Source organism: Stegostoma tigrinum, chromosome 30, assembly GCF_030684315.1.
Source record: "Stegostoma tigrinum isolate sSteTig4 chromosome 30, sSteTig4.hap1, whole genome shotgun sequence".
NCBI lineage: Eukaryota > Metazoa > Chordata > Chondrichthyes > Orectolobiformes > Stegostomatidae > Stegostoma > Stegostoma tigrinum.
In genome coordinates, this window is record NC_081383.1 from 27,164,982 (window position 1) to 27,191,222 (window position 26,241).

General features: G+C 39.1%; 1 protein-coding gene across 1 annotated transcript; it reads right to left on the bottom strand.

Annotated features, from left to right (window-relative positions):
- Positions 1 to 118: 118 nt before the first annotated feature.
- Positions 119 to 25,912, bottom strand: LOC125466043 (cortexin-1-like). The gene is made up of 2 exons (XM_048560155.2): positions 25,777 to 25,912; positions 119 to 8,877 (listed from the first exon to the last, which is right to left on the bottom strand). The coding sequence occupies exon 2, from the start codon at positions 8,760 to 8,762 to the stop codon at positions 8,481 to 8,483; it is 282 nt and encodes a 93-aa protein (XP_048416112.1). The 5' UTR covers positions 8,763 to 8,877; positions 25,777 to 25,912; the 3' UTR covers positions 119 to 8,480.
- Positions 25,913 to 26,241: the final 329 nt, after the last annotated feature.

Here is a 26,241-nt window from a genome sequence, read left to right on the forward strand (position 1 = left end):
CCTGCTCACATTCTCCGTTTGAATCACAAACCGAGGTTGCATGAACTAAAATATTTAATGTAGTTTAAAAACTGATTACAGAAAAGTCAGCTGCTCACAAAAAAAACCAAGAAACACATTTTTAAATGTGTACAATTTTATTTAAGGACTAGAAATACAACACATCATCCATTTCCCATGTGCACACAAGCAGGGTTAAAAAATCCTACACCATACAGCATTCACATTCCACTGGACAGTTCTAGTCACAAAGGGAACACAATTATCACAAAATCACCTTGTGCCAAACATCACTAAACCGGTAACATTTCAGAACAGCATTGAACCTCGCAATGAGTGCAACAATGCACAGGGGCAGGCCATTTGATCCACTGGCACGATGCCATCTCCCTAGCTTTACACAACAGATTGCATGTGTAAGTGAGCATGAGAGGTTTTCCTCTCTTACTTAATTGTTCAAAACTACACATCAACTCTTCATACATTTTTTTAAAAATCAAACTTTTCAGGGATGTTATTACACAACTTTGGAGCAGGTAGGGCTTGAACCAAGGTCCCCAGGTTCTGAGGTAGGGACTCTACCATTGCACCGTAACAGCCTTTGTCAACGCTTTTGTCACATATCCATCAAAATCATCCATACTCCTAACATTTTCAGCATCATTTGTCCTATGAATATCTCTAAAAATCTGCCTGTTTTCCTTGTAAAAATAACAATTCTTTACCAATGAGCTGCATGTGTGGTATAATTAATGACCAGGTACTGGGTCAGCACTGTCATGACATCCATACAGTGACTGCCAGGAATCAGTCATTTATTATCTTCCAAAGTTAATCATCCATCACTTTGATTCACAACAGCATCATGTCGATAATTTAACTGTGCAAAGCTGCTTGCTGCAATTTGAGATGGAACATCACCAGCCCGTACTGTCAGAATAAATTTGCAAAAATTGTAATTTAAGACTGTTCCCGGAGTCTTAAACACAGGTTTTTGGGAGTTTACACAGCACCTGATCGGAGTCTGATCATTGGATGCCCATTCGCAGGGGAGGTCTGGCTTCAAGTCCAGCCTACTGCAGAGTCATGTAATAACAGCTCTGATAAATTGATTGGGTAAAATATCTACACTCAGAATGGTCTCAGACTGCAGGTACACTGTAGTTATTCTGAAGCTGATCAGATGCCAGTATTGCCTCTAACTTGCTTGCTGTGGATTGTGTGGTCCCTTTAACATTGATGGCTAAAGGAACATTGTTTTGCTCTGCATAGCCACACACACACAGCTTATAGGGAACAGTGGTAGCTACTGTGTCTGATCTGAGACTACCGGCTGGGTCACCACCTCATACTGCTGCTCTTCATTCCGACTGATCCCATGCAGAGTTTCACATGATTTAGAATATCATGTTAATTGAAAACTTTCAATTGTTGATGTTGCTACTCAGAAGTCAGAAGAAGAACTGTGAACCAAGGTTAAAGAGGGCACCAGGCATAGCAACAGGTGGTAAATTTGAGTTTTGGGAGCTTACAGACTAGGATGAAGCAAAGACTGAGGAAGAATTCCACAGTTTGAAGTTCTGAGGATGAATGTGATGGAGCATGAGGCTTTATGAGAAGTACTGATTTCAATGCAGTGAGAAGGGAGCAAGAGCACATGAATAAATATTAGCAGGGTTAAAGTAAAAAGTTCCACTCATCCAGGGCCCTTAGATGGGATCTGCCCCTCTTTAATAAAAAATTGTTTTATCTTAGCATTTCGGTGACATAACATTGACAATTTTAAAATGCTATGGCTGCAAAGTGGTCTTTTGTACAATTACCACCTTTTCAAAGGACAGGCAATAACAGCTAGCCCTCGTCCACATCCCACAGGTCAGTGAAAACAAAAATCAACCACTTGTTTCAAAATGGTTCAAATTCCAGGGCACATACTGTTAGTTTTTCTTAAGATTTAGTGAAATGAGGGGATGTATGAATTTTGTGCAGGTTTAACCGGAAAAATCTCGAAATAATCCAAAACAAAAATCACAATTATTTCCAACACAGCAACAACCTCGGAGACTCCTACCTCAAAAAGAAAACAGATATTAATCCCATTCCCGTGCCGTCTTTTACAAAAAGCCTTAATCTGGTTAGAAGACCATCATGAAATAGAAAAACTGAAAGAACTGCCAATGCTGGAATTCAAAGACAAAAACAGTAATTGTTGGAAAAGCTCAGCAGATCTGGCGGCATCTGTGAAGAGAAATCAGTGGTAACATTTCGGGTTGAATGACCCTTCCTCAGAACTGATCTGAGGAACAGATCTGGCAGCATCTGAGGAGAGAAATCAGTGGTAACATTTCGGGTTGAATGACCCATCCTCAGAACTGATCTGAGGAACAGATGCTACCAGGCCTGCTGAGCTTTTCACCATGAAATAGGTTTGTTCCCTAAAATCAGGAACGGTACCTCTGCTCCTGAAAACTAAGCAAAGATAAATTAAACCAAGACTCCCATGTTAATAAGTCATATCTTCTCATGATCCTCAACCAATCTAATAATACTTGTTAAAAAATATTGTTTGTACAAAGGGACTCTACTTATAATTAGTCTAATATTCAAAACTCTAGTCTAAGAACGCTTAAAATTAGCTTTTAATTGAATTCCAACATTCTTCATATTGTTTATACTCATATTTCCTAAAACCACATAAAAGCAGACAGATTGTGTCATGTACATCAGGCCTGAATAACAGTAAGATTAATAATATCTGACATCTCTCAATTTTATACAGATATTAATTCATTTATCTCAATAGCATGATTTCATAGATGAGGACCACACTGGTTCCTGAATGTATTTTATTTTCAACTCTTAGTTGTCATTTGGAGGGTCTGTCACAGAACAGTTCCATCCTGTGAAATGTCTCAAGTATAAAGTGGAATTGCCTGCTATCAGCCTAAATGGGTATCCCTTCAGCCCCAGGACACAGTAGGTACAGCAGAATCACTGACTGTTCGATTCCACCGGCTCTTTCTGTTCCACCTGGGCAGGTTCAGCTATCAATCAGTAGATGAATAGCTGAAACTAATACATAACACACTGAAGCAGAAAGTTGGAACACTGAGGTGGCACCATTGATTGAATCTAGTTTTATATCCTAAACACTGTTCTCATTTTAAGCAGATAACATGGGGATCTCTATGTGTGTGTGTTTCTAGAATATTATGTCATGTTGCTTTTCCTATACTAAAACACACAGTTGACAATAGTGACAAGCACACAGAATACAGTGTATAGACTTTACCATCTATAACTACCCCTCTTGCCAGAGGTTGTTACTAGAATTCAAGCATGTTATAGAATCTGGCTAAGCTTTCACCCTGGTTGACAGATAGGACACAGGGCTCCATTGCAATCTGCATTGGCAACAGTATATTTTATACAGTCATGGAAGATTTTGTACAAGAGAGGAAGCTACACAGAGCAGAGCAGGGCAGAACATGCACCTCTGGTGGGAGTCCAGCATAGAACCTAGTACGAGATCAGAGTCAATATTATTGTACTGACAAGAAAAAAAATCCATCTTGTATAAAGTCCCACTTATGTAAAGTCAAACTCACAAATCAGAGCTGAACAAATCACTTCTATTCCATTTCTATTGAAAGCTAAGCATTTCCTATTATCATAACAGGCATCCCATTTAACACAACAGAAGTATGACAAGAAAATGACAGGAACAAAGGTTTACGTGACAGATTGGGAGAAGTCTAAGAGAGGATCCTAATTGATTGTTCTTCACAGCGTAGTCTAACGTATCAGTGGGAGTCAATGGACAGGGACGTAACAACTACTCAATGTCCTTATAAATAACAAGGAGCTAAAAATACCTCTGAATCTTCCATCCAATCAATACCCACAATTACCTATCAGTTTTCAAAAACAACTTGTATTTTTGTGGCACATATTTAATAAAACATCCCAAGAGGCTTCACAGGATAGTTAATAGCCAAATTTGACTCTAAGCAACATATTAGGGCAGTTGATCAAAGTGTGTTAAAAGGGAACAATGAGGTGTACAGGTAAGGAGAGGGATTCCAGATCTCAGAGTCTTAGCACTTGAAGACACAATCAACCAATGCCAACTAAAGAAAGTTTCACATTCATACAATCATAGGTCATTATAGTCAACAAAAGTACTTTGAAGAGTAGTTATTGTTGCAACATGGCAGCTAATTCCCACAACCGGTAATGTGATAATAAGATCAGCTGATAATGGGAACTGCAAATGCTGGAGAATCTGAGATAACAAAGTGTGGAGCTGGATGATTTTTTATTTTGGTGTTGAGGGATAGATGCTGGCCTGGATATACAGCTATCTCCTTGTTATCCTTTGAAAATGCATGATGTAATCTTTTATATCTACCTATAAGAGAAGCTGATGCTACTCCTTAGCATCTCCTCAGTACTGTATTTGAGCATAACTTTGAGTTTTGGGCCTTTACCTTACAACTGGATGGTTTAGAAGTGAGAATGTTATCAACTGAGCCACAGCTGACACTCAGCTTCCTGCAATTCAGTAGGAGTAACCCAATCTATTTCCACACTGTGAGGCAGTTAACTATCCAAATTGCTGTTCATTGACCCCCAAAGTGGACATCAAACTTGAAGTGTGCATCTTTTGGTTTTACATTTTTATTGTGTCGTGAAACAATATCACTCACATTCCAAACAATCAGTGATAATGATCAGATTATTCCAACAAAGTGTACTTGATAAACAAATACCCATTACGGAAAAGAAGTGACCTCCAACATTGAGCAGGGGATGGGATTTGAATAAAACATAGATTTAGTAATAGTCATCTCATTTCTCAGCTGAGATCTGTGTCGACTCCAGTGACCGAAATTATCCACATTACAATTAAGGAGCTCTCCAGAGTGTGGGTTCAGACACCCTCCTTGTCATTCTGAGAATGAAATGATCCCAGAGGGAATTAGATAGCTGTGTGGCTGGAGATTGAGAGGCTGGGCATCCCCTCTCAACTCTTAATTAGTTTAACTAAGTTAATCATTTCCCTTTATGAGAAGCATCCAACACTTATTGATTTCATAGAATGCAATTGCTTGTGCACAAACTGAATCAATAAATTTAAATCAAGGAATCCAATTGTCCAGAAACAGACATTAATGCACAGTAACAGCCTGCTGAGCAGATCACAAACAGTGCTCCTAATAGGTCTGTTCAATCTAAGAGTTAATTTGAAAGCTGTGCCACTCCCTAATGGCTATAAAAAAAATCCTTGTAGAGTGGAACCAGAACCGTAACTAATCGATATATTTCCCTATGCTTTGTATTAATGTTGTCCTCAGTTTCCAAACCCAGCTTAGAGTGCACTGGAACCTCAGCTATGCACAGAATGAGGAATTCTGAGATTGACAGTTTTTTTTAATAATTCATTCACGAGGTGAGGGTATTGCTGGCTGAGCCAGCAGCTATTGTATCCTTGAGAAACTGCCTTCTTGAACTGCTATAATCTATTTGGTCTAGACAAACTCACAATGCTGTTAGGAAGGGACTTCCAGGACTTTGACCCAGCAACACCAAAGCATCAGTGATATATTTCCAAGTCAGGATGGTGAATGGCTTACAGGTGGTGGTGTTCCCATGTATCTGCTACCCTTATTCTTCTAGATGTTAGTGGTTGTTGGTTTGGAAGATGCTGTCTTATGACACTTGGGGAATTTCTGCAATACATCTTGGAGATGATACACCCTGCTGCTACTGACCATGAGATGTAGGGGAAGTAAATGTTTATGGATGTTTGCCTAAGAGAGAGACGGAGAGAAATTTTCCACTATTTTTCCCTCTGTTTGACCCAATTTTAATCTGGTTTTATTCCTCTCTTATGAGATTACATGGCTCTTAGATGGGGTAGAAGGCATCACAAATGTGTAGGACAGCCTAAATGAACAAATAAGTCTTAACCTGTCTGTTATTTCTACGTTTGAACATGGACATACATGAATTGGGAATGGGAGTTTCCTGTCCTATTCTCAGTTAACATAATTCCTTTCAGAGGAAATTTACATCCAACTGTCTGGGCTGGAATTGAATCAAGATATTTGTTAGGGTACTGCAGGGGAAACCAGAGAGACAAACTGACCCAACATTAACTTCTGTTAACCACTTTTCTGTCTTTTAACTAATCTCTATCCATACTGCTACTACCCACTTCAGTAGGTTTCTCTTCCTCTGCATCCCTATCTCTTCAGGGAATCCAAATCAGGGGGATATAATCTTAAAATTACAGTACACCATTAGGAATTGAATCAGATTGAATCTTTTCATATAAAAGCAACTGGGCATTGAGAATGTAGAATGCATTTCCAGCATCTACAGCCATTGTTGGATCAGATGAAGTTTTCTCGACTGAGATCAAATGACATGAAAAGAAAATGACAATGGATAAGGAGCAATATGAGGTAAAATGATTTAAAGTGTAAATCAGTCATGATCATATTCAATAGCACAATGGATGCAAAGGCTGAATGTCTCACTACTGTTCCTATTTCTGTTGATGCAAAATGTGAAAATTGACTTTGTTTTAACAATTGGCTATAGTACAGGCACTAATCACAAACAAATGATCATATATCCACCACCAAAAGTATTATCATAGAATCCCTACAGTGTGGAAGCAGACCATTCAGCTCATTGACTGTCTAAACAGCAGCCCACCCAAACCCACCCCATCCCTGTAAACCTGCAGTTCCCATGCTCAAAGATAGTAAGAACTGCCGATGTTGCAGTCAGAGATAACACAGTGTGAAGCTGTAGAAGGGTTTCTGAAGACGGGTCTCGACCCAAAACAGGTAAGCCTTGAACCCAGGCCTTCCAGTTCAGAAGTAAGGGCACTGCCACTGCACCACAAGAGCCCTGAAGTAGTGTCAGGGTAGTGTCCTAAGTTCTATCGTCTTCAGCTGTTCAATTAATGGCCTTCCCTCCAAGGTTACAAATAAATATGTGTGGTGATGTGATAGTGCTCAATGCCATTCACAACTCCTCAAATACTGTCCAAATGCAGCTAGACACAGACAACATTTAGGAACGCGCTGACAGTGACAAATAATGAGTCACACCGGTGCCAGGTAATGATTATCTCCAACAAGAGAGAATCTGACTAACCCCTTGTACAGTCATTGAGATTACCATCATCGACACACCTCTACCCACCCTGCCCCTTACCACATCCTGTCCCCAATCAGTATTCTGGGTCACCAGTGACCAGAAATGTAATTATACCAGCCATATAAATACTGTGGCTATAAAAGCAGGTCAGAGTTTCAGAATTCTGTGGCATGTACCCCCATGTCCTGGTTCCCTGAAGCTTTTCCACTACTCCATTCAAGACAGTAATGGAATATTCTCCACTTCCCTGGATGGGAGATGATCCAACTATACCACAAATATCCTAATCAAAGCAGCATTTTCCTCTCCAAACCACAATCACCCTGATTTTACAGCAATATTACCTTAACTTCACAATTGCTGGGTAAAATCCTGGAACTCCATCCCCAGTAGCACGATGGGCATGTACCTGTGCCTCAAAAATACTATAGTTCAAGAAAGCACCAAGCTTCTTGATAGCAATTGGGGTGGGCAATAAATGCTGGCCTTGCAAAAGATGTTCATCTCCCATGAATGCCATTAAATATCCAATCTTCCAGAAAATTGTGCTATGCAGCTTGCAGAGCATCGTGTCTCTATCAATTGTTACACCAACTTACAGCAAAACTGAGTCATCAAAGGAGCTTTTAAAAACTGGAAATGCAGATGCTGTTTAAATTTAACATTAATCATGCTAACTGAGAGAGCTTGCAGTTTTTTTTTCTAAACATTTTGGCCAGCTAAGTAACCTAAGAATTTCACATAGTTTCCTTTTTACCTGGATCTAAGAGAGCTAGGTTCTGAAATTAATTACTAACCTCACTCATTCTCTTTCTGGATCCCTCCATTTCTCTTCCTCTTTCTGCATGTTTTGGTTTGCTTTCCTCTGTTCTTTCACCATCGAGAAATCCTACTCTAGTTTTTAAGAGTTATCACAGACAACCCTCTGCCTGTTCACGCCAATTAAAATTCTTCTTTGTAAGCATTAGTGAGACAATGAATCCAAATACAGCCAATAAATAGGAGCAGTCACTGGTTTTCAGCAACCCCAGGTTCCAAATCTGGACAGTAGACACTCTGCCACACAAGCTGATTTAACAATATCACTCATGTTGCATTACACCATATGTATCAGTGATTTCAAACACTGCTAGCAAGCCCAAGAAAGAGACTGTACCTAGATAATGATGCAAGCTCAAGGAAGATTTTATCTCAACCAGAATGTACCTTCAAAACATTAAGAAGCCAATTATTTACAAAACTGAAACAGAAAAGAGAATTAGCAGCTGAGCAGAGGCGAAGGTTTCAGAATCTCACTCCAGACTTCACACCAAGGCATAATCAAACTGTCCCCTCTCCAGCCCATCTTTGCCATCAGACCATGATGAAGCAGGCATCCTGCTGTAGGGATCCAGCAAAATCCGAAAACATCGGACCACCAGGATTATCAGAAAAACCAATAAGAAAATCACAAATGCAAATACAGTTTTTTGCTCAGCTCCCATAGGTACTGAATAGTTGGGGTCCCCATTGAGATCCATAGTGGCTGAAGCCAGCAGTTCATCATCAACCGTAGACATGTCATTCATTGTGGTAACATCATTCATCGCCAAGTGTACTCCTGCTGCGCTGTTAATTAGCTCTTCAAAATGTGATAAGTAGACGCTTTATTCGTCATCAGTCTGTCAAGGTCACACCAGCAAATTGAGCTATTTACTCCCTCTGCAAAACAATAAACAGTTAGCCCATTGATAATTTATACAGAAATCCCCACAAATGCAACTTCTCCAGAGCCTTATACTAATTTGCAACATTCCATAAGTTTCTATTTTTGTTTAAAAAGACCATTATTGAATTGTAGAGCTTCACTGGAAAAAGTGTCACGTGTACCCCCCTGCAATCTTTAGATAGAAACTGAAGGACAGTATTGTTTGGGAATCTGATGCACGAGTGGAAATCAACCTGGCCAGTTTAATGAAATTCTGAAAGTTCTATTTTTCAGAATAGATGCAGCATTAATGGACTGGTGAACACAGTTTTATTAATTGAAGACATTGTTAATTAAAATGTATTTGTGATTTGGCAAATAGATTTTGTTATCTAAAATAGGTGCTCCTTCCTGTGCTAAAACTTTTAAATGAAAGGATTAAAGGAGATTTTTGTTAGGATTCAGGATTCCATGCAACTTTTAGGATAGAGCTGAAAAGACAATACAGCATGCGTAGAAAAAGAAAACGAGTAAGCAACTGTTGTTAGTTATGCTTGGTTTTTGTTCTTGTCTATTTTTCCCTCTCTTTGCTGTCAAATAGTGCTGGCAACATCCCTGCATTGCACTTAGTCTTCAATTGATTGGGCTATACATTAACTTTTGGTCTCCTTAGTTAAGGATATCCTTTGTGCTGGGATCACTACTGAGAAATTTCACTAGTCTGAGTCCTGGATGACAGGACTCTCCTACAGGAAAGGTTGAGCACGTTAAGCCTTTCATTTTCAAAACCTTGATGAATTAGAGGTAGCCTTATTGAAATATGAGGGTATCTTGACAGGGTAGATGCTGAAAGGATGCTATCCTTCCTAAACCTCTCCATTTAAAACAGAGACAAGAAGAAATTTCTTCTTGTGGAGCATGGTTTCCCAAAACAGGGGTTGGAATCTTAAGCAGAGCCACAAGCTGAAATTTTGTAGTCACATGCTCTGAGGCTGAGATTTGGCCAAGTTAGAACAGCTACGCTCCCCCGCACACCCACCCATTTTAGACTCCGGCTCTCACAATCCACAATTAAAGGTTACAACAATTTTCAAGCTTCAAAATGGAGTCACAGTGGGAAAAAAAAGCAAAGGGTCATTAATGGTTGGAATTCTCTTCTGTCTGGGTTATTCATTGTATTAAAGGTTAAGTAAGAACTGATATTTGATCTCTAAGAAGGTTGAGTGATAAGGCTGACAGGCAGGAAAGTGACTTAAGGCCGCAATAAGATCATACAAGATCTTAATGGATGTTGAACCAGGTTTCGGTGTTCAAATGGCCTTCTCCTGCTGCCATTCTTACTGAACATAGAAAACCCCAGCTTTTAACAGCCGAGACTGACCTCTACATAATTTAAAGTTGCACATTTGCTAGGAGTCAGTAACAGTGATCATGTCATTGAGGTACAGATGATCTAATTAAAAGACAAAGTAAACTTGTTGAATCATCTCCTCTAGTCCTAAAATTATACTGCTCATTTTATGGTGTCATGACATCAATAAATCAGGTACAATTGACCTTGTCAAAGAATTTAATTAAAAAAACCAGTCTCTAATTTTGAGACAATGAATACAAAATTGTCTTGTCATATGTAAGCTTAAATAAACCATCACTATTTGCCCAATAACATAGGCAATTGGTCAATATGTAAATCATTAAATAATCATTGCTGTTGAAACATCGTAATTAAGGAGGCAGTGTTTTATTCTGTTACTACATATTTGAAAGGTTAATAAAGGTGAGTATTTGAATGTTGCATCATGTTATTAAAAAGAAACTTTCTCAAGGCATTGTTAAGTGGTGCAGTGTGTATCCAAGTCATGGAACTGTTTCTGATTTGTGGATCATGGCTGAATTTAGCCATTTTTTTCCAACTTGGGACTGGACCATTAAGAAATTTTGAAATCAAGCTGTGAGCCAGTATTCAAAATGTTCTTTTTTGTCCAAATTATTTAGATGTCATTAATTTTAACATTTCTAATGAACTTTCATCAACAAAACACTATTGGTTAGAAATGAGTCCTGGCCAGTAATATGAAAAGGGCTATATCACATTAGCCACTTGTTGAACCATCATCACTGAACTCTCAGTTTCCTTGCTGTTTGTGGAATCAGGTGCAGTGTTCAACAACCTGATAACACTCATGTGACTCTACTGCTCAAGACAAATTTCTCAAACTTTAAAACTCAATCCCAAACAATGCTCTGACCTAATTCAATGCAGATCACACTTTGTTTCTGTCTCCTGATGTCCATTCTCTTGTTCCACATGCTTATCATACACTGTGCTTCACTCATTTGAATGCAACTTGCAACCATACAGTCGGATTGTTACAGCTTCTCCCTGCAGGCAGTGACTGCTCTGTTTTACAATGTATCTCCAGTGAGCAAATGTCACCTAACATTAGTATCTGGTTATTTCTTCCTTTTTTTTTATATAATCTACCCTCAGGACTTTGTATCAATGTATCTCACCTCACATACAGCCCAAAGCAATCCTTACATCTTCCAAAATGCCAATGCCCAGTCTGACTGTTCCATCCCAAGCTTCTTCCTCCAGCCCTTATTATGAGTTTTCATGATTTGGTTAACATTAACATCACTGTTCCTTAAAGATTACATGCCAATGTGTTGAAAGACAAACTGTTCAGGAGGGAGGCAATTTTGAAAAGAGCACCAGCACATCAACTATGAGGTTATGATATTCCAGAGTGCGTATCACTTTCTCACAATGTCACAAGCTTGTCCTGTACCAGCATGTGCAGTTATTGCTGGTAAGGGCATTAACAGACTGAAATCCTAAATTTCAATGTTTCATCCAACTCCTCTTAGCATTCATCCTACCAGTGTCCCAGACTCAATCAATTAGTCACCTTACCTATCCCATCAAGCTCAGCTGATTCTCCATCCTTCCTGTCCTCCCATCAAGACTTCATTCACCCTACTACATTTCCATAAAATCCATCGTAAATAACACATTAACAATATATGTTCCAATATCCCTATCCTCAAACTACACTCCATTCACCTTCCCAACCACACTCCATTGAACTTCCCAAGACCTGTACCCATTTGACTGTATTCATCCTATTGCGGGTGCAGATTGAATCAGTTTTGATTTGACTTGATGTATTGTTGTCATGTGTGCCTAAGTATATTGAAAAGTTTTGTTTTGCGAGCAGTACAGGCAGATCACAATAAAGAAGGACATACAGATCACAGTTGTAAGAAATGGGAGAAGAGCTGTAGAGAGCTCGCAAGGAGTCGCCCAGTATCTGTACCAACTTCAATCTTTTAACATACCATTGACATTTCAATGGTACACCATTAGAATCTTATCAATTCCTCATCCTCTACTGTAACTTTCAGCATTTCTAAAGCAGCAGAAAAGGGAATTAGATTTCCAGTTTTCTCCAGGTTTCTAAGCTCCATGCTAAACAAATTACAATTTGGCTAAAACTGTGCCATCAACATTGTCTCCCACACAAAGTTCCATTGATTTAAGACCCAGCTCTCACTGAACACCCACAGATCAAGTGACCATTATAGGGCCATCCTAAAGATCCACGTCAATGTTGTATAAGTGAATACAGCACATGAGCCAGATGCAGGAGTTGACCATTTGGCCCTTTGAACCTGCTCCACCCTTCAATAAGATCGTGGCTAAACTTCTACCCCAACTCTACTTTTCTGTATTGTATTCACATCTATTAATTTCTGTCTGAAATATCCAGAATGACTCAGCTGGCTGCGGTAGATAATTCCAAAAATCCAAACCTTTGTAGAAAAGAAATTTCATCTCATCTTAGTCCACAATGTTTAAATGCTAGAATCAAAGCCAGAGAGACATCTTCTGAGCATGTGACCCATCAAGCACCTTAAAAATATTATATATTTCAATTAAATCACCACTCATTGTTCCAAACTCTGAAGAATATAGGCCCATTCCACTCAATTTCTCCATATAGCACAATTACATTATCCCATGAATCAGGCTAGTGAATCTTCATTGCATCTTCAATTCTAAGGCAAGTATTTCCCTCCCTGGGTAAGATGAAAACTGTACACCATATTCCAGGTGTAGTCTCACTACGGTCCTTTAGGAAGACTTCCTTACTCATTTACCACAAACCTTCTTTAATGAAACCTTACATACCATCTGCATTCCTAATCACAGATTATGGGCATGGTAACTTTCAGTAAATGTGTAGCATCTTCCAGTCTTCTAAAAACAGGCGCCTGGAAAAGAGTGGGTGTCATAAACACACCCTCTCAGTTTGCGGTACAGACAGAGCCCTGCTGAAAAGAGCATCAATGTACATCTGCCTCCAGAACCTTTAGGCAAACCAATTAAAAGAACATACACTGATGGATGAAACAGCACATTAACTGTCAGACAGCCGGTACGAACTGACCTTCATTAAAGTAAAATACTTGCTATATCATTGGAAGAACATAAAGTGGTCTGATGGATTGTGAAACACACTTTTAACTTGTCAAATGAGGACTCGAGAGTAAACCTGTAGATGAATAAGATATTGACTGCAGAATAGAAAGCAGCACCTCTTAGTGGAGGCGGGACTGAAAATCTGACACTTTCACCATATCCCTTGCGGTGGAAGAGCTATAGGCTAGGTATGACCTGAACATGCTGGGTCCTAAACATGAGGAGGTATTTCCCATCTGCCCACCCCAAGCAAGCAAGCCCACTGATATCGGAGGGGTATGAATGCACAGGAACCATGAAGGATAACTGTTGTCACAAACTTTTCACACTTGAAAGAAACTGACTAAGATTGATCTTTTGATGAAAATAAAATGGTAATCCCAGACATCCAGAATTAGTGAATCTGAAAAATTACTTCAAGGAAACAAGGAATTAAACTATTAAAAGATTTTGATTTCTACAGCAACTTTTATAATCTAAAGATTCACTAGGGTCCCTTCACAATAAAATTTGGCAGCACCTCGGATAAACGACTCAGCAGGTAACCAATAGTTTGTCAAATAGTGGTTTTAAGGAACATCTCAAGTAAGGACAGAAGGATAAAAAGGTGGAGAAGCATAGGAAGTTCAAGATCTTAGCATCCAGGCAACTGAAGATACGGGCAATGATACAGTGACTAAAGTTAGGGTTACTTGATGGTCAGAACAAGAGGAATGAAGAGATTATGGTTGGCTTTAGGGTTGGAGAAGGTTACAGAAGTAGGAAAACGCGAGTCCATTGCAATACATTCAAAACAGGGTCAAACATTTTAAAATCAATGTATTGCTGGAGCAGGAGATGTGATATAAAGAAAACAGATGCAATATAATGAAAATAGCGGCTCATTTACAAAGCTGAAGATGGGATTTCAATTCATCAACTGATAAATACCAGGGGTAACTTGTTTGCAAAGTGTCAAGTTATTGAATAGGAGGATCTAATGTCCTGAAATAAAGTCAAAAGAAATGCCAAGGTTACTGCAATAGGACTTATGAGAAATGCGACAGGGAAACAAAATTTGCACTATAGTGAGCACTTCAGATACAAATTCGCAAATAATGATATTGGAATGAATGTGAAATTGATGAAGAAAGGTATTTCAGACAATCTGATGGTGTTGGATGATTAGCATCTGCAAGAGACAAGGGTTCACTTTCTGCATTTCTGTGCTTTAAATTGAATCATGAACGGGTTTAAGATGCAGGGGAGAAAATCATTGGTTACTCCACATTTACTAAGTATATCTAGTGAGAAACAGCCATTTCAAACTTAGGCACTCAGACAGAAGACTAGGGATGATCTAATTGCATGTGACATCTCAATGTCTTGACCTCTGCAAACAGTATTCTTGAACATTCAGTCTTAACTGGACCATCTGAACAATCTTGAACACTTCCAAGTGGCCAGTTCGTCCCCTTGGGGGTAGCTCGCTCCAACACCGACAGCGAAGGGACTGTGCCCAAGGTGAATGCTGTGTGACAGCACTGCTAACAGGCAACATCAATCCAGTATCAGCCATCGTAAAGCTTTCCAGTAGCTGATGTAACCGGCGGATACCCAGTTGAGACAGACTGAACTGAATAATCCATTTTAATTCCATTTTGGATGTGAGAAGTAATTGAATCATCACAAAAATAATGGAGGTTGAGATAAGGTTATTGAAATCTAGACAGAACCCAGCCAGAGGTTGTCATTATTTGAAGGCAGACAGGAGATGTCTGCCTGTCCTTCAATTATTTGCCAAGCTCTGCATTGAGCTGTCAAGTACATTATGATAGTCTGGTGATTCTGTGCAAGTGAGTCACTGATGCATGAGAGAAAATTATTTGCCTCTGGTAAGGTAAAACCGTGTTGTAGACTGATGTAGGAGTTATTCCTGTGTTACGCAGAGGCTATAGGGTGGAGATGAAGGCCTGCAAGATTTCTGGCTTAGGAATACACAGCACATGGTGATTAGAATCGGAGGTACATGGTCTATGGTGAAACAAATTAAGATGAACAGGAAATAGGGTAGCTGGTTAAGTTTTTGCACAATGTGACAAAATGATTTATTTATACATTCAAAAAATGTAAATTTTCACATTGTACAGCAGCTGTATCAGTAACTAAAAAAGAGATGGATTTGAAATTCAGGCAGCAAATTGTCATCAGCACATTTTGGCTCAGCATGCAGACTGATTCATAGCAATTTCAATTTCTGCTGTCAGATTGTGGTTTTCTGAGTGGGGTCAGCTGTTCCATTCTAGTTATATTCCTCTTATTGAATCTGTCACAATCACAACTCAAGTGTTCTTCAAGATTTAAAGTCATACATAGCCCCATGTTAGCTTGTGAGTGTTTCAGTTTACAAATAACCAGCAGGACAGTTTAATGCTTTAAACATGATAAAAGGTTGAGATTTATTACACAACCATGGCTGAAAGATATTTAATTAAAAACTGCTGAAGTAATTTGCTAAAATACGGATACAAAGATTTAAACGAAGTAAGATAAAAGCTGCATATGAAGATGAAAATAAGGTCGGTGTCTACTATTGTTGCAGATCTGGCTTTGTTGAAGAGTCTCCTTCTGTATTGAAAATTGAGTTTCCATAGTCTGGTTTAATATTGCTGGTCCGAATGACTCCTTCTGGCCCCCTATTGAGAAGCAGTGACAGCTTCAAGATGTTTCTCTCATGGACTCTGCACAAAATGGTTGCCGTCAGTCAGGCCTTTTTATTGTTCGAAATATAAATTGATTGCTAATGCAAAACTATTGTATTGTGACTCCTTGTTGGGTGCTGTGTTAGCCTAGATCTGAAGAAGGGAACTGACCCGAAACATCGACTTTCCTACTCCTCTGATGCTCCATGACCTGCTGTGGTCCTCCAGCCCCACACTGTGTTGACACATACTACTCTATTGCATTTTTTAAGCTGAGATAATTAACAATTTAACTGCCACAGCCATTGAAGTGGATGTTCCATGCTGTCAAGTTTTCATTGAGATAGGCAAAGCGATTTGTCCATTGTCCTGCCTGGGACTGGAGAAACCAAGTCTATGTAAGCAAGGAAAAGCTATATAGATGTCCAGGGAAATTACTGTCAAGGAGTTTCTGTTTATCCTTGGTCATGTTCATTGAATTTCAAAAGGTCTGTTGTGGTTTTTTTTGAGATAAATATAGTCAGGTCCCAACTGCCACTGAATTTACAAAGAGTAGTCACATGACTTACGAGAACCATCTTGTATGGCTTTTTGTATCCATTTTAAAGACAGATAAGATTTATATACATAATAAAATTATAAATTGTACTTTTTTTGTTGCAAGACTCAAATTATTTTTTAACTCTCTCCAACAGACCACTCCACACCAGTGTCACATGCTGCTGCTTATACTCATTGAGAGGGTTGTAACTATTGGGTAAAATTTATCTGTTTAAGTTATTAAAATGATTTCAGTTTTCGTTAACAAATGTATTTGGTAAAACTGAAAACACTGAACCATTTCTTTAAGCTCTGTAGTTTAGAGAAGTAATAGATAAATGTGTAGGAACATTTGTAGCCACATCTTACATAAACATGAAAGGAAAGTTACTTTACTACAGTATTTTTTTCTGTTTTAAAATCTGTTTTAAACATTAATTGCAACATATTAATGACAAGACCTGTACTTATTGATTAACTGTTTAACCATCTACTATTTTATTTTCCTCCTCACAAACTCCTGTCACTTCCGGTCAATGACACTTCCCCAGTGGTAACATTCATACAAACATACAAATTAAAAGCAGGAGTAGGTCATTTGACCCTTAAAGCCTGCATCATTTAATAAGATGATGGTTGATCTGTTTGTGCTCTGAAATCCATGTTCCCATCTATTGTCAACCATCTTAGATACTTGTACGAAAAAGAATCAATCTACATCCACTGTAAAATTATTTAATTAACGTGCCTCCACCGTTTTCCAAAGCAGAATTCCAAAGTCATACAACTCTCACTGAACTTTTCTCCCTTAACTGTGTTGAAAAAGAACAAACCATAGTTTTAAAACTGTTTGCCCTAGGTTGGGCTCACCCATAATGAGGAAATATTTGGTAGGAATAAATAAGTTGTTCATATGTTGGCAAATTGTGTTTAGTGGAGAATCAGTATGTGGGCCTTCATATCAATGAACCAAATATAATATTTCCAAATTTACAGATGATACAAGGCTATGCGGGAATGCGTGCTGTGCAAAAGATGCACAATCCCTTCAGGAGGATTTGGACAGGCTTAATGAGTGGACATGGTAGATGGAATATAATGTAGAAAACAATGAGGTTATCTACTTTAGTAGGAGGAATAGATGAGCAGAGAATTTCTTTAAAGGTAAGAGGTTGGAATTAGAGAGGTTACAATTAAAGAGATTAGAAAGTGTAAATGTACAAACACACCTAGATACCCTTGTCAATAAGTCAATGCAGGCTAACATGTAGGTGCAGCAAGCTATTTAGCAAAGCTAATGGAATGTTAGCTTTTATTGCAATAGGATCTGAGTACAGGAAGAGTTAAGGTCTTACTTGAATTGTATAGAAACTTGGCTAGTGTGTGCAGTTTTGATTGCCTTAACTATGAAAATATATTGTTACCCCAGACAGAGTGCAACAAAAGTTCACCACCCTTGTTCCTGGGATGGTAGGACCATCCTATCAGGACAGCTTGGGCAAACGGAGCCTGTTTTGAAGAATGACAGTTGATCCCAATGAAACTACAAAATACCTATGTAGAGAGACTGGGGAATGCAGACAAAATATTTTCCCTGGTCGGGGAGTCTAGAATTTAAAAATAAGGGGGTGCTATCTTGGACAAAGATTGGGATTTTATTTTACTCAGAGGCCTGTGAATCCTTGGGATTCTCTATGCCTGAGGGCTGTGGAAGCTCAGTCTTTTATCTATATTCAACTGCAAGACTGTTAGATTTCCAATTAGCATAAATGTTATGGGGATTGTGTGGAGAAAAGGCATTGAGCTCTTTAATCAGATTATTATACTGATCATTTTAAATGGCAGAGCAGGCTCATAGGACTGAACAGCCTACTCCCGTACCTATGTTCCTCTGTTCCTGATTATCCTTTCCATGTCCACCTTGTCAAAACCTTTCAAGATCTTATAAATTTTAATCCCCTTGCCCTTCTAAACTCCAGCGAAAACAATCCTAGCTGAACTAATCCTTCCTCATATGATAAATGTCTCCTTCTAGTTGAAAATCCAGTAAATTTCTTCTGATTCACCTTCAATGCACTTACAGCCTTTCCTAAATAAGGAGACCAAAACAGTTCGGAGCATTCTGGATGTGGTCTCACCAATGGTCTTGTAAAACTGAAATATTACCTCCTTAATTTAATGTTTAACTCCTCTCATAATAAATACTGACATTCCATTAGTCTTCTTACTTGCTACACCTGTACACTAATTTTATGTGATCATCCACTAGAACACCTAGATCCCTCTGCATCTCAGAATTCTGTAGTTGCCTCTATTTAAGTAATACTCTGCTTCTTTATTCCTCCTTCCAAAGTGAACAACCTTACACGTTCACACATTATACTCCATCTGCCACACAGCCCTTTTGCATTCAGGCTGAGTAATCAACTCATTTGTTTGCAATATCAGTAAATAGACTAATATCTCATTCACCAATATCCTAATCTTATATTATCTCTGTTATTGACCATCATAGCCTCTGCTTAGCCACAATGCAAATACAAAAGCTGCCACAAGATAAACATTCCAAATCAAATTTGTAAATCAAATCATGTCACATTGCATAAAAACACCAACAATTCAATCTCATGCTTTCCTGGAGCTTTTGCCTATCTCATTTTTCAGATGCAGTGTTTTCCCAGTGACTGTAGAACAGGAGGTAAAAATCAGTGAATTTCAAAGGCAGCAGGAGTGTTAGATAGCCTTAGAGCATGAGCTCAGCAGTCGAAAAGGTGTAACATCAGGAAATGGGCCACTTGCTTGGGAGATTGATACATGGCTGCCTTTTTGCTCTCCCCATTCGTGCTATTTGACAATGTATGGCCAGGTTGTAGCTCCTGACTGTTGAAGTGACAAGATTAAAGTTATGGTGAGGGAAGGACAGGGAAGAAGTGAACAATGAGGTCATCCACAACTTTGAAATCAAAAGCGACTGTGAGATACAGGCATATTGGGATTTAAGGAAAATTTCACATGAACATCCATCAGATTCAATTGTTTCCGCCACAGCTCTGACCACAGCCTCCCCTATAGCTGCTGCAGTGACAGTGAGAGTTGTGTCATCCATCCGGTGAGGACATGCCCAACTCCCACTAGTTAGATGCCTCCTGTTGTGCATCATCTTGCCCTGCAAAAGACAGGGAAATATGTCAGTGAGTACGGTGCAATGTTTTTGGGCAATTAGTTATTGCAGTTGAATATTGTAGAGTGAGATGTGTGCATTAGGTGCCATGTGTCTGAGAAAGAAGTGAAGCTAATTGTGGTTGACATGAGATCATGACTAATGGATGGGGGGATGATGCATTGAGCACTGTGTGAGGACATTTGTACAATATAGCATTTGAAGATCTATTGACTGACCTTGACCATTTGGGTGAGGTAATTAAGTTTCCCATGGCATTGCATCCAGCTCCATTGATTCCTGACATTCATTGTCAAAGTTATATACCATCACTACCTTTTCCTGGTTGCCTGCAGTTAAAGAACTTTCTCTCCATTTGTCCATTTCCTCCACCAAGATATCCAGGGCAGCATGAGACAACCTCATTTCATCCTTTCTGTTGTATAGCTCTATAGTTCAAGGGTTTTTTCAAGCCAATTTCTTGTACAAATCAGTTCTAGCACCTTCCTGAAGTAGGATGTAACTCCCTTTCAAGACATTTTGTCTTTCCATCTTCCATATAATATAAATAAATGGTGACACATTCTTGTGCTCCTATTGAATTTGGTGGTTACAAATATGGCAACTGTCTCTCATCAACAGCAGGGAAGAAATTTCTTATGCCTGCATTACTAATCTTCCACTAGTTGTCCTTTGATCAGATGCTCCATGAAATGCTGTTCTTTAAGCAAATGCTCTTTAACATGTTGCTCCATGACTGGTTTCTTACCAGTGGACTCTTGATTTTAACTAATTTGACTAAATTTTCCATTGAAAAAGATTCAGGTCAAAACACAATTACACTCAAGACAAAGAATTTTTGATTATGAAATTTATATAAGTTATCTGCTATGCTGTACTGCAACTTGTGTTCTAGAGTTGCTTGCAGTCCAACCCTAATCTTAAATACTGTATATTTTGGACAATGTAGTTGCACTCACATCAAGTGTTTCTTCAACATGATATACTATCCAGTCATACAATGATGCTTGCTCCTGTATCAAGCTTAAAATTAGTGCTTTTTAAGCACTAGAAAGCTCTTTTACTTTTGACATTGACATAAATATCCTTTCACCCTTAGGACTGAATCACTTACTCCTCCTAGGAATACGTTTAGCCGTTCTTCTGTTGTAGGCTGTTTTACTTCATGAACATTTTTGTGTGAGTAGGTAATCAGGACCTTCTTGCCATGTAACTATCCTACTTCAGCACATGTTCTAGCAGTGATTTATTGCTTTCCAGGTAAAGCATTTGTTTTTAATGGCACTTTTTGGGCCTGTGAAGTTTCCTTGTACCACAGTACTGCCAATTTCTGATACACTCTCAAATATCTCCCACGAGCTATCTTGGTTTCTCATTCACATTCTTAAGGATTTTCTACTTTAAGAACTGAATAAATTCTATTGATCTACTGTGGTAAGTTTGATCTTCTCCTCTTAAGATTGCTATGTTCTACTTCACTCACCATTTTATAAGCATTCTCTTTCATCAAATCTTCTTTTAACAGCAATAAATCTGACAAACACCCATCAACAATTCTAACCACAATAATTACCTTGTGAACCCTGACTTTAAATCCTATAATCACATTTTCCCACTAATCTTTAGAGATAATTAATGGAATTATGATTTCCCTGGAGACTGAATTCCTTGTTTTTGTTATTCATTCAGAGAAAGTAGATGTCGCTGGCCAGGCCAATATGTTAGGGATGGTACAGGGGCTCAGTGGTTAGCTTTGCTGCCTCACTGAGCCAGGGACCTGAGTTCAATTTCATCCTCGGGCAACTATCTGCATGGAGTCTCCACATTCTCTTGTGTCTGTATGAGTTTTCTGTGGGTTCTCCAGTTTCCTCCCATAGTCCATAGATATGCTGGTTAGGTGGGTTGGCTATGCTAAATTGCCCATAGTGTCCAGGGATGTGTAGACTAGGTGGGCTAGCCATAGGAAATGCAGGGTTATAGGGATAGGGAGGGAGGTGGGTCTGGATGGGATGCTTTTCAGCAGGGCAGTGTGAACTTGATGGGCCTAATTGTCCAGACAGCAGTTTTCAATCAATGACATTGCTGTGGGTCTGGAGTCACATGTAGGCCAGACTGGGTAAGGATGGAAGTTTCCCTCCCTGAAGGGCATTAGTGAATTAAATTTTGTTCTTATAAGAATTTTATTTGTTTCAAAGTGAAAGCAATTGTCAACAACTTTCAGAAATTCATCAAATGTATCTTCTGCTTCCTTTACACCTTTATAAGCTTTAATTTCATCAGCTGTCTCCCTATTGTAAATAAAAACATATTTATGTCTTCAGTTTATATGTGGTCTCTACTTTAGAAGCAATTCTATATCTTAAGAATCATCTTCTCTAAGATCTCCACTCTGTGTGGTCCACCTCTGAAATTAAATCTTAGCAAAATTATTTCTGCTGTCATACTGTCCTGATGTGACTATTTATTGTCTTTGTTTCAATGGCTTTCTAATTCTGCACTGTAGCAATACTGCTGCTGTACTGCAATATTTTGCTGCGTTTTTGTAGTCAAACCGTAGAATTCCCAATTTTTGTGAGTAAAATGGGGATGTCGCACATTCTGTGACTAGTGCCCCATATCCAAGGAGTTCTTAGCTCACTCTTGTGGCTGCCTATCCCTTACATCCATGAAACACTTTTCACCTTCAACTGTAGACTCTGTCTTTTTGAATTTTGGTCGCCTTCTGCAGGGATCTTGACAGTTTAGCTTTTCCAAGCAATGACTGTCCACATAAATGACTTCCTTAAAGCCGCATCTGAAGAAATCCTCAGACTTACACTATTGTTAGCGTGTGGAATGCAGCTAAATGGAGTCTGTATTGCTTGTTACTCTGTTGTAAGATGAATCATTACCACTGCTCAACATGTTGCATGGGTTAATTGGTAGATCTGCTGACACCATCCTCTTTACCTATAAGGATTTACAGGGCCTGCTTGGTCTAGTTTGGTACAGACACAGTCTAACAGGAAGAGGCCCTTGTCTTAAACCAAATGCAGTTTATTGCATGATAACAATGATATATAAGTTAAATTCACGTGACAGACATGAACTAACAGTTGATACTTTTTATTCCTTCTCTTTCCTGAACTGTTCTCCCTCCAAGTCATTATGGCATTAACTTAGTGCTTAAGGCACTCTTCAGCATTAATCGTTTCAGACCCTTATACTCTTCTACAACAGCTCTGAGCAATCATTAAGGGATGCAAACTCGGTGAGGAAGTTGTTATGAGGGTCCAGAGGGCAGACGACAAACTTGTCAATGAGTTGAGAATGGCTAGAGCAGGCTGAAGTACGGATACCAGATTCTGCACTGAGGGCACTGAATTCATTGAGTCCAAGGTAGAAGGAATACAATTTGCCTCAACATAAATCATAGAGTCATACAGCGCAGGAACAGGCCCTTTGGTCTAACTCATCCATGCCAATCAGATATCCTAAACTGGTCTAATACCATTTTCCAGCATTTGCCTTATTTCCCTCTAAATGCTTCCTATTCATATACCCATACAGCCTTTTAAATGTTGTAATCGTAGCCACCTCCACCACTTCCTCTGGCAGCTCATTCCACACACGCACCACTCACTACATTAAAAAGTTTCCCTCAGGTTCCTTTTAAATTTTTCCCCTGTCACCTTAAACCTATGCCTTCTAGTTTTGGACACTCCTACCTTGGGGTAAAAGACCATGTCTACTCACCCTATCCATGCCCTTTATCATTTTATAAACCTCTATAAGATCACCTCTCAGCTTCCAACATTCCAGGGGAAAATAGCCCCAGCCTATTCAACCTCTCTGTTTGGCTCAAACCCTCAATCCTAGCAACACCCTTGCAAATCCTTTCTGAACTCTTTCAGGTTTAATATATTTCCTACAGCAGGGAGACCAGAATCGAACACAGTATTCTGAAAGTGGTCTAACAAACGTCCTGAACAGCAGCAACATGACATTCCAACTCCTACACTCAATGCACTGACCAATGAAGACAGCATGCCAAATGTCTTCCTCACCACCCAGTCAACCTGCGACTCTACCTTCAAGGAACTATGCACCTGCAACCCTAGGACTCTTTGTTCGGCGACAGCACCCAGGACCTTAACTGTTAACTGTACAAGCCCTGCCCTCATTTGCTCTATCAAAATGTAACACCACACATTTATCTAAATTAAACTCCAATGGCCACTCCTCGACCTATTGGTCCATCTGATCAAGGTCCCTTTGTAACCTGAGACAACCTTCTTTAGTGTCCACTACACCAACAATTTTGGTGTCATTTGCAAACTTACTAACCATACCTCCCATTTTCACATGTTATAGTCCAAAAAATAACCTTCCACCACCAGTCTCCATCTCCTACCTTTAAGCTAATTTTGTATCCAATTGGCTAGGTCCCCCCGGATTCCATTTGATCTAACATTGCTAACCAGTCCACCATTCAAACCTTGTCAAACATATTGCTGAAATCCATTCAGACAGCATCTACCCTTTTGCCTTCATCAATCATCTTTATCACTTCTTCAAAGAGCTCAATCATTTGGTGAGACACGATTTGCCAAGGACAAAGCCATGTTGACTATCCCTAATCAGTCCTTGCCTTTCCAAATGCATATAAATCCTTTCCCTCAGAATCCACTCCAACAACTTGCTTACCCACTTATATCAGGCTCGCCGGTCTATAGTTCCCTGGCTTTCTTTACCACCTTTCTTAAATAATGGCACCACATTAGCCCACCTCGAGTCTCCTGGCACCCTACCCATGGCTGTCAATGATACAAATGTCTCAGCAATCTCTTCCCAGCTCCCACAGGTGTGGGATACACCTGATCAGATCCTGAGCAACCTGAACATCCTGCTTGATAAAAGACAACAAATGACCAGGACCTAGCTGCTGATCACTCTCCAGTGACTGTCATTCAAAGCTATATTTGCGTTAGCTGAGCTTGTGATAGGGTAGAGTGTGATACTGTTTGAAACCAAGACATTTCTGAAAACCAGGGTTGAGGTTAAAGCATGAAGGAGGCCTGTGTCAAGCATTATTATTTTCAGATTTCATTTCTATTTATAGATTTCTTTAAGCAGACAATGAAACAAAGATGGGTTTGAGCAAAATTTAAATTCAATTTATCATTGCTTTGGTGCGATGCCCCTCCCTAGACCTGTTGGGATAACTGGAATTGAGAAATTTTTCCAGAAATCAGACCCTGAAATAAATTTTGTTCTGAGTTCTATTTAAAAGGTAGAGGTTGTAGAAAAGGAATAAAGGGTTAAAAAGAGATCACAGGACAACAAATGAAAACTAAATTTTACAACAATATTAATGCTTCACTTACTAATGTCAGCCGTGACCCCCATTCAATACAGTCAGTTGCTCAAATGCCTTAATAAATCTGCAAGTTACATTGTTACTTACACATTTATTTCTCCTCTGTTAATTACAAATTATTCAAGCAATTAATTTTCATAAACTCTTAACACTTTTCTCTTTAAAACGAAAGAATTAAGCAAGCCTTATTTACTTAGACTGCCATTTTTAATGTGCTGTGCATCCGCACTGAAGACCCAGCTTTTCTATTACATTTAGAATCTTGCCATTTAAGATTTCCGTTTCTCTTTACAGATCTTCCAAAACTTGCCAAATTCCATAATTTGATGTTGACAGCAAATATTAAAATTACTTCCCCTCCCCTAAATTCCATTAATGTATGCAAATAATATATCAATAATTCACAATTAGACTATTATTCACTAGCTGTTTTCACTACTGAGAACTGCACATGCCACCTGCTAGCTAATCTAAATCTTGTTCAACTTTTTTTGACAATCTGCATTTCAATTCTTGGCCCCAGATTAGGTGTTAGCTTCAAATTTCAATATTGTTTCATAAGTCTGGATCATGTACTTATCCAGTTAAGAAGATAAGTAGCACAAAGATCCCCATGAAATACCTCCAACACAGCATCCAGTCTGAACAACTATCCATTAAGCTTACCCTCTGATTTTTTTCAGTCCAACATCTCTTTACACATGTTGCCTCAGAGTCTTCTGTCTCTTGTCAACTCAATGCCACATTGGAATGTCAAAAACTGACTTCAGAATAAAGGTAGAGGTGCAGTTACAATTTACTTCCTGGCCTAGACTATAAACCTCATCTGTGAAAGTCAGGCTAATCTTCTGGACTGTATTCCTCCACCACCTCCGCCCGCACACCGCCCCCCCAGCCCCAAACACCCCACCCACTTTGCTTAGCTAATGGGCAGCGGTGGTAAAGTATCATTTCTACTTCTAATTTTTCTCCAGTCGAAGCAAAAACCAGGCACAGCCTGATATGTAAAACATAAAAAGTTGTACAACCTCCAAAACAAGTAAAAATAAACCTTTGGATTTTGTTTTGAGCAGCAGCACAAGCTAATTCGCCCCTTCATTATCAACAGCAAGACTGAACATTATCGCACCT

Excerpts from the sequence above, each read along its gene's own strand:
- LOC125466043 (XM_048560155.2), bottom strand. The coding sequence starts at position 8,762 with ATGAATGATGTTACCACAATGAATGACATGTCTACGGTTGATGATGAA.